Source organism: Thunnus albacares, chromosome 15 (genome assembly GCF_914725855.1).
Source record: "Thunnus albacares chromosome 15, fThuAlb1.1, whole genome shotgun sequence".
Lineage (NCBI taxonomy): Eukaryota > Metazoa > Chordata > Actinopteri > Scombriformes > Scombridae > Thunnus > Thunnus albacares.
This window is the reverse complement of record NC_058120.1, coordinates 23,971,461-23,981,068: the sequence shown is the minus strand read 5'-3', so window position 1 is coordinate 23,981,068 and position 9,608 is coordinate 23,971,461. Positions and strand designations below refer to the sequence as shown.

General features: G+C 40.2%; 1 protein-coding gene across 1 annotated transcript in view; it reads left to right on the top strand.

Annotated features, from left to right (window-relative positions):
- The first annotated feature begins 4,740 nt into the window (after window positions 1–4,740).
- Window positions 4,741–9,608, top strand: part of galnt16 (UDP-N-acetyl-alpha-D-galactosamine:polypeptide N-acetylgalactosaminyltransferase 16) — a 43,324-nt gene continuing 38,456 nt past the window's right edge. Inside the window, exon 1 of the mRNA XM_044375837.1 lies at window positions 4,741–5,132. Within this exon, the coding sequence (XP_044231772.1) occupies window positions 4,932–5,132 (201 nt within the window). The 5' untranslated portion in view covers window positions 4,741–4,931. The remainder of the gene's footprint in view (window positions 5,133–9,608) is intronic.

Genomic DNA, 9,608 nt, shown 5'->3' with positions numbered 1-9,608 from the left:
TAATGTATTTTTTCACTGCTGACATGGGAATGTGAAGCTTTGTCTTTCCATGAGTCTCAGGAGGGAGATTGTTGACACGAGTGGTAGACTGACCCTGCTGGAAACTCCAGATGCAGCCCTTGTTTCCTCCCTGCACCCATTGATCTTGACATTATTAAGGGCTGGGTTGCCATGTCCAGAGACAAAGTGCTAAGTGTGTGGTATTCCCAGCGAAGCTGCCAGTACCAACACCTCTGCATGACTGCAGTGTGCTTTTATCCTTTCCTTGTCTGAATGTGCAGAGACTTTTCCCTTCCATGCTTCGGGGCTTCACTGTCTTTCCCAAAGATAACACTGACAGCACCGCTGTGAGAGGCGCAGCCCTGTCCGTACGAATGAAGACAAATATCTCCCAGCCTTGAGCCAGATGTGGCTGTGACCTCTGTGACCTTCCCGCTCTGTATACACAAGCTGGATGCGGGGCAGATCTCGTTTGCTGATGGGTTTCTCCATGACGGGATGGAGGAGGAGAAGAGGGAATAGATGGCTTACATGTATAATGAGATTAACCTCCAACTACAAAGCTTCAGAGAGACAGTAGATACAGCGGATAGACCTCTGCCTGCAGCTTGTTAGGCTTTTGATTTCTACAAAGTGTTATTAAATTATTAAAGTGTAATTATACGTGGTGATTATATCACCAGAAGAAGAAAAGAAAAGAGGTTCTATTAAGATAAATTTGTTTGATCCAACCTGAAACATAGTTGCTGGTCATCATGTACCTTTCATCTCTGCGTGTGTTTTGTTGCTGCAAGTTTATTCTCATTCCTGCAGATAACCGGCAACAAAATGTCACATCAATATGTTTCCAGCAGCTACAACTGAGTTTAATTCAAAAGGAATTTTCAAAACTTCAGCAGTAAATGTCAACCTTTTCTCTTCTTTATTCTTCTGTCTTCCTCTTCCTGTCCTCAACTGTGTTATTATTGGTTTTTGGAAGAATTGTATAATCTCCTATTTTATTTTTTGATTCTTTCACATTTTGTCCTGTATTCTAATGTCCCATATCACTCTTTTTTTTTAACTACTATTTTTCTTAATATCTTTTGCCTAAATTTGCTCTTAACTGATTAATCGGTCAATACAATGTCAGAAAAGAGCGAAAAATTCCGATTAGAGCCCATGACGACGACTTCAAACCCCAAAGATATTCAGTTTACGATCATGTACGACACAGAAAAGCACTGAAATCTTCACAGTTAAGAAGTCAAAAGCAGCAAATTTCTCCTTGAAAGACGATTATTTAATTATCAAAATAGCTGCAGATTAATTTTTTGTCGCTCAACTAATCGATTAATCGACTAATCGTTGCAGCTCTAGTGACAAGTAAATCTTTGAATCTTTAATCTATTTTGGCTTTGTTGTAGAATAGTAGCATCTCTATGAGCAAGATTTATTAATTTGTATATATATTTAAAGTGTAATAACATCATTGCTCCCAGAAAAACAGTAAATGTGAGGTTTTAATGTCAGAAAGACAGAATCAAAGGAGTTTTTTTGGTTTTTTTAGATTCAAACATTGCACCAGTGTTCAATAATCATAATAGAGGTGAGAACAGTTTCAACATGAAGAAGTCAAAACTCCAGCGACACTTAATTGAGAGATGACTGAGACAAGTGTTGCTGGAGTTAGTTTTTTGACCTCTTCAGACTATTTCTCTTCTCCGTGCGCCTTGAAAGTTGGTGAAGTAGCGCCAGAAATTCCTTCTGCACCACTTCAACAATTTCAACATCAACAGCAGCCTCAATAGACCAGAATGCAGTGCAGCCATGTTAGATGTTGCATTTATTGGAAGCAAATGTTGGTGTTGAACTTCTACTGCTACTATCAAACTTCATTGTTAACCAGCATGAAATCCCAATAATTTAGTTTTAATAGTCAACCGTTTTATTGATAAGTCACTCTTTATAAGGGGTTTATGAGTTGTAACTAAAGGCTCTAGTAATGGATCAAACTGCATAGGTATGTGGCCAGGTTGTTAAAAATCCCTTTGGCTGGTGTTTGTCCTTTCTGTTTGGTGGTTATAACCGTTGGCATGTTGGTATTCCATTAATAAATCAGTTGTTAATAAATGGATTTCGGTCCTGATTCTCTGCAGCCTTTGTTCAAGAAAAAAACAGAAGTGTACGTACAGATTTTTCACAACCTGGCAACCTTAAAGATATTCTTATTATTGGCTGAACTGAGCTGCTCTGTTCTGATTATATTGAATTATTTATGAACTATTAATTAAGAATGGGACACACTGGGAAACTGAAGCCGATGAGGCAATTTCAATGGAACGTTGGTGCAGCAAACTGTGTTTTATCATAAAAATAATCATTATCTAACATCTGCAGATGGATTATTATTATACTATTGATTTGGCTGTACACCGTGTTGCCTCTCCCCCGCTGACTATGGGTCAACTTTCTGTATGTTTCTGATGAGGAAAATCTTGGCTTTCCAAACTTCTGATGTTGTAGCGGTGGGCCCAGCTGTGTGGACGCCTAGCATACTGCTGTTAGGTGGGGTTGGATGAGCTCATACTGTGGGCTGTTTTTATGTTTCTTCCACCAGAGAAGTAATAAGATGAAAAATGTCAGCCTCCTCAGCGCTGTTATGCCTCTGGGGTGTTATTGATCTGCTCTGATTTCTTTGCTGCTCTGTGTAGCCGCTTTAAGGCCGTTATGGATTTTGGAGAGGTCCTCTCAGTCTAATGTATTCTGATTTTTACTGATTCATTCGTACTTTGGCTATTGAATAAGTCATAGTTGCAGAGGTCATCTATGCAAATCCAGAATTAACTCGAGAGGAGTTGAATATTCATGATGCTGGTCTTCAAAGACTGCAAAGAGCTTTTTTTTTCTCTCTCTCTTCATGATCAATTCAGCTGCATTGCTTAATTTGCTCTGTGTAAGCTGGAGGCTCTTAATTTAAATGCATAATGTAAAATGCATAGACAGAGCAATGAGTCTTCTTATATGGCGAAGATAAATACGTTGCAGTAAAGGTGCAGATTTCATTTTGAGTCTGACTGGTGGGGGGGAACAGCACAGAAACAGTAAGGTGTTGAATTAAAGGGGTAGTTCACCTAAATTACACACAACATTTTCTCATTACCTCTAGTGGTATCTAGCCTTATTTCAGTTTTCATGGAAATGTCTTCATACAGAAGAAACGCTGCCTATAAAACTGTTGACAGTGAGGTCTGTGGATTATCCAGAGCAGGAGTGACTATATTTCCGGGCAGAGATGCTGCTGTTGAATTTTTTAAATGTCATTTTTCAGATTTGGGCACAAAGAGACAAACTTCTATTCATCTCTGTTGTACTGGGGTGGAGGCAGTGATCTCAGAAACAGACATGTTGAAGAGTGGACAAATAAAAACAAAACTATCTACATGGATAGATACTCGCACTATGTGTTTTTTATAAATTGGGTGAACTGACCCTTTAAAAATAGCAATTCAAACATATATAACGAGTAAATAGGAACCTAAATGCAGCTCAGAACTGCAACAGTTAGTCAATTAATTGATTAGTTGATAGTCAGAAATTTCATAGGACACAGTTTTTATAACAGATCAGTTATTTAAGTAATTATTAAAGAAAAAAATGCCAAAATTTTCGCTGGTTTCAGCTTTTTGCAAATTTCTGTTTTATATCATTATAAACTGTATATATTTAGTTATGGACTGCTGATTGGAGGAAGACGTTTAAAGATCTTTTGGGCCAGATTATTTTTCATAACTTTCTGATGTTTTATAATTAATTAATCGATAAAATAATCTGGTTAAATGATAATAAAAGAGAAAAAATAGATGCAGAAGTATTCTGTTTTCCCTCAGTTCTTCTGCAAGACTGTTTAAGCTCAAAATGCATAACACTGAATACACCATATGTTATCAAAATGACGTTTTATCGGTGGTGGAAGAAGCACTCAAATCATTTACTTAAGTAAAAGTAGAAATATCACAGTGTAAAATTACTCAATTACTAGTCCAGCATTCAAGAATGTGTGTAAAAGCCTAGACGTATAGGCAAAAAAATGTGCTTAAGAATAAAGTTAAAGTACTCATCATGCAGAATGGCCACTGTCACTGATATTATTGAACTGCAATGTTTTAATTTGAGTTCATTTTAACTGCTTTAGTTTAATCTGGAACAATGCATCATACTTTATAAACTTATGTAAAACCTTAATCTGTAAAGTAACAAGTGCAGCTGTTAAATAAATGTAGTGAAGTATCATAAAGTGAAAGTAAGAGTAAATACTCAGTTACTTTCCATCGCTGCTTAAAGCTACATTACACAAGGCGATTAAGGGGAAGGGCTTTGTGTTTTAAAGGGAAAGTATGTTCTTGTAACTAAAACCAACCACATGCAGCGTAAAATCGGTCCGTCAATGACACACAACAGGGAATAAGAACAAAGGACAACGTGCATCAAAACGCGTGTCAGAGGCTAAAACACCCAGGAGTGAAATAATTTATATCTCATCATGTCTTCCTTTTCTCTGTTTCCTTTCTCATCTGCATCTGAATTTATGATCTCAGCTGTTGGATGCAGATTGGACATCTTCTCCTTTCTGTAGCCAGTGGATGTGAGTGTGTGTGTGTGTGTGTGTGTGTGTGTGTGTGTGTGTGTGTGTGTGTGTGTGTGTGTGTGTGTGTGTGTTTGTGTGTAGGGGGATGATATGACTCGGCGCTAGGACCGTGGCTCTGTCAGTGCGCAAGTCCCAGCAGAGAGGCAGCGCTCCGGCAGAAGAGCCTGTTCGCGGTTTGTCTGTCTGCGCTGCGGCTCAACCCATCACCTGCGGGGAGGCTGCACCTTCTGCCGCTCATCTCCCCTCCCGCAGACGGACCTGAACCAGCCGGGCTCGCCTCCGGAGCCCTCCATATGGGCTCACCATGCGCAGGATACGGGCCAACGCCATCGCGATTCTGACCGTTGCGTGGATCCTGGGGACGTTTTATTACCTGTGGCAGGACAACAAGCCCCAGTCGTCGCCGTCGTCGTCGGCGTCGCAGACCCGCGGCAGGGGCCATGGACAGAAGGTGGTCCCCGGTCGGCTGGAGATCCACCGGGACGACAGAACCATCCCGCTGATAGTGAGTGAGCGCTGCTGTGGGGATAAAGAGAGTGGAAAGGAGAGCGGCGCTGCGCACGGCGCTGTCGCTGGAGGCGCCGAGCTGCAGGAGAGTGTGTGCTGCATGTTGATGTGCATGTGTGTGAAACCTGGGATGATGAGGATGGAGATTTTGGTGGAGGTGGAGGTGGAGGTGGTGCACAGCTTGGTGTCACAGTAGGAATATGTTGCTTTGACGGATGTATATGGCTTCAAAGCGGATCCATCCCATCTCTCCCCTCTGGTAGACACACCATTATTCTACAGGCTGCACCGCACAATCTGCAGCCTGCTTATAGCTCTGAGTGTCGGTGTTTTGCAGCCTTTCCGTGCCTTCCCCCCGAGCCTGAGAGAACCTCAAGTACCCGTAAGAGGCTTTCCATAAGTCCTGTGCGTCGTGCGCAAACGCCTTGTAAACCACATTATGCTGAGACCTTTTTTGGATGGCACATGTGAGGTGAAAAACACAGGCTTTCAGCTCAAGAGGAGGCATCCTTCCTCTGTTGCCTTCTAATCTGTAATTAAAGGCCTATTTCAGTCAGGTCGGGTCTGAATTCGTCTGTTGTTGCCCGCGTCAAGGCGGAGTAGCGAAAATAAATCTCTGGTAAATACTAACTGTAGGTGTGGTGGTCGTCAGGCTTGGCTTGCAGCAACCTCTCCAGGTTGCAACACGGTCTGAACAGTGTTGTTTATGCTGGGACTGTAGCTGGGGACCTGCCAGCTCAGATTAGGAGATCTGGTCTACTTGGCTGCAAGGTTTTTATGTTGCATGAAGTGTAAAGATGCAAAACCTGTAGCTTGTGCTTTTAGTCGTGTAAAGAGGGACGAAGTGAAGAAAAAACAGGCGCTGAGTGGATGATTCCAAAGAGAGAAAATGAATCAAGGATGGTTTAAGTTATTTATCAAGAAAAAATATACATTTGTATGTGGTTCAAGCTTCTTAAGTGTGAGGATTTGCTGCTTTTTTATGTTTTATATCACTGCAAATTGAATATGTTTGAGTTTTGGACTCATGGTCAGGCAAAACAAACATTTTAAAGATGTCACCTTGGACTCTGGTAACTTGTAATTTACAATTTTTTGACATTTTATAGTTCAAATGTAACAGAAATTAAATGATAGTTGCAGCTCCAGAATAAACCCTTGTTTTTATTCTCTGAATGCTTTATACCCACCTTCCCGGCCAGACAAAGAAACTCAGAGGAATAAAGATTAGTAAAACGATACAGAAATATGACATTCTAGGGCAAAAACATAAATCAGATCTTGGTGCAGCTACTGACTGATTAAATGTGCGTATCCGGTAGTATTTTTCAGGAGATAGGGACTGTTGAGGAAATACAACTCACTGGAGCCTCTTTCACGATTTACAAGACCAGTAAAATGGTGTCAGCTTTGGCTGAGGATGTGTGCCAACATGTCAGAATGTTTCGCCCCAGCAGCAGAATCATTAAAACACTGTTCGCAGGATTTAATCATTCAAGGGCAAATGCCAAACGGTGGAGCTGTTGTTGCGTTCACACAGGCCTTATTTGAGCAATCTCCTCAAGAATTAAAAAAAGGAAACTGTGATCAGAGTGTGAACGCAGGCCAGGAGTATGGCGATGAGACGAACGCAAACAAATATGGAAGCACTTTGAGTAATCAGAGCGTCTGATTGTAGTAAAAAGATCCATCCAGGATCGAGCTGATGCAGCAAACGGCCAGTGAACCACAGACCTGACTTCTAATCAGATCGTTCTTTGAACTGTATCCGTTGGATTTGAGCGTTTCCAAGTCGAGCTTTTACTTGTGTGATCTTTGATTTGCACAGCGGGGTCGTTCACCTTTGTCACCAAACTGAGATTTCCCCCCCGTTTGTTCTGGTAATCTGACCTGCAGCTCAGACGCTGCCAGCACTGCACCGACTCCAACTGTTCAACAAGAGGCGGCTGAAGCTGAAGAGGGCTTTCTTTCTTTCTTTCTTTCTTTCTTTCTTTCGTTCTTCCTTCCTTTATATTTTGTTTTACTTCTCCCCTTTCTTTCATCTTTCCTCTATTTTTCCTTTCTTTACGGTACGTCTTCCTTTCTTTCTTTTACTTCTGTCTTTTCTTTCTTTCGTCTTTCATTTTGTCCTCCCATCTTCCTTCTTTCGTTCCTCCCCTTCCCTCCTTCCTTCACGTCTTTATTTTATCCTTCTGTCTTCTCTGATTTCTTCCTCTTCCTCTCCTTCTTGCCTTCCTGTTTTATTCCTTCTATTTGTTATTTTTTATTATTCGTCTTTCCTTCCTTTACGGCATGTCTTTATCTGTCTGTTCCCTCCTTTCTGTCCATCTTTCTCACTGTCTTATATTTCCTTCTCCTGTCTTTTTGTTATCATTCTGTCTTTCCTTCTTATTCTTCTCTTTCTTATTTCTTCCTTCCTTCCTCTATTTTTACTTTTCTGTCTGTTTTCCTTCTGTCCATCATTGCTTCCTCTCTGTCTGTTTTTGTTTTGTTCTTCCCCCCTCTTCCTTCTTTCTCTTTCTTTCTTTCCTCCATCCCCTCCCTTATGTTCTTCCCTCGACCCCTCCCTTCTCTCTCTCTCTCTCTCTCTCTCTCTCTCTCTCTCTCTCTCTCTCCCCCTCTTTTCCCATAAGCTCCTTCATTAGCAGCATTTGATTCACTAATGACATCATCTGTGAGATCTGTTCGCACTGGCTCTACTTTTTCCCCCCTCATTTCCTCTGTTGATGGTCTAATTTCCCAGCAACCATTTTCACTCTCTTTCTGCAGTAAGGAGAGACTGTGTCTGAACATTGTTGTCAGTCTAATTGCATTTGAACATTTACAGTAATCAACAGTGAGCCTGACCTGCACATCTGCTGTCGTGGCCTTAGCTCCGGTGACATATTGTAAACATCTGACCACAGATGGACATCCAGCTAATCAGTTCGTCAGTTTGTCTTTATCCTCAGTTTTCACTTGATGTAACCGCTCCCATATGTGCTTCATTTCCTCCAGGACAGATACAACTCACTGTAAAGGTGATACAACATCAACTTTCCACTATTATTACTCTATTTTCTCAATTTTAGGTAGTTTTCATTTGTCTTTTTGACCAGGCTGTGAGTTAAGACCATGAGGCACTTTTTCTGACTAACTCAGCAACAATTTTTTGATTTGTGAACATATAAACACTTCACAAAAGAATTGGGTTAAATGTGCCGTTAATCTTAAACCCGGATTTGCAACATTTTTCCATTAATTCACACAAAGCTTCAAAGTATTAAACCTCCACCAACTCTGAACAACAACTTGGCAACTATCTGGTTCACCCAAACAATTTATCTTCTTGTCATTTTGCCATTATTTTAAGTCAGTTTTTAAAGATTTTTTTTGACCTTGGGCATAAACCTTTATTTGGCATCCAGGCTTAATGTCCATCAGTTTAATAGAAGCAGAGATGGAGGAAGTATTCATCCTTTACTGAAGTAAAAAAGCAATACCACAAATCCTGCATTTAAGGCTTTATTAGCACTTATTCTTTATTATCACTATGCTGCACAGTCCCTTATAGTGGATATCCTTTATTATTATATGTATGATATTATTGGATTATAATGTGCATTTTAACGTTTAGTTTGGGTCGAGGAGGAGCAAAGTTTAACAACTCTGAATGACAGTTGGGTAGTTAAATGTATAACAGATTACATATTTTATAAAATGATCCTGTGTTTTATATGTAACTAGTAACAATCAATGTTACATATATGTAGCAGAGGTAGTGAGTACAAGTATAAAGTAACAGCAAATAGTAAGTACAATACCTGAGTAATCTAGTTGATTTCTATCATGGAATAGAAATCATCAAAAGTGATATTTATCCCTGAAAATCTCCAGATCACTGCCAACATGTTATCAGTTCCTCTGTTCATCCGAAGCTTCTCTGCCTGAAATTACAAGAAAATACATAGAAAATATTTTGAGACGAAAAACAAACAAAATTCTGCTGCATGAAATTATGATCAATAGTTTGGATTTCTGTCTAATATTTGCTTTTCATTGTGAAATGATGTGATGTTTTAGGCCTTAATAACAGTCAGATAAAAGAAAATTTCAATTGAACGGCTCAAAACTCATAAATATGCAACCTGTGATGAAGAGTCACATGTATAGACCCTTTGTGTTGCTGTAAAGGATCACAGGCAAGATTTCATTGGAACCATTTGTTCTGTTTGTTTTGAAGTTTGTTTTAACAGCGATTCCTAAAAATACTTACGTTCAGTTTTGAACCGTGATGTGAGGAGTGTTCTTGATTCATGAATGATTTAACTCGAAAGGAAAATAATACAAAACATGCACAATGAGAGATAGAGTCATCTCTGCAGTGTTAGAGAGTGTAGTCAGACTGTGGGAGGCTGCAGTTTTGCCTGGACTTGTACAGTAAGCTGCTCTTGTTCTGTCTGACTCAAGCTGCAGCTGCACACCTGGTAGCAAC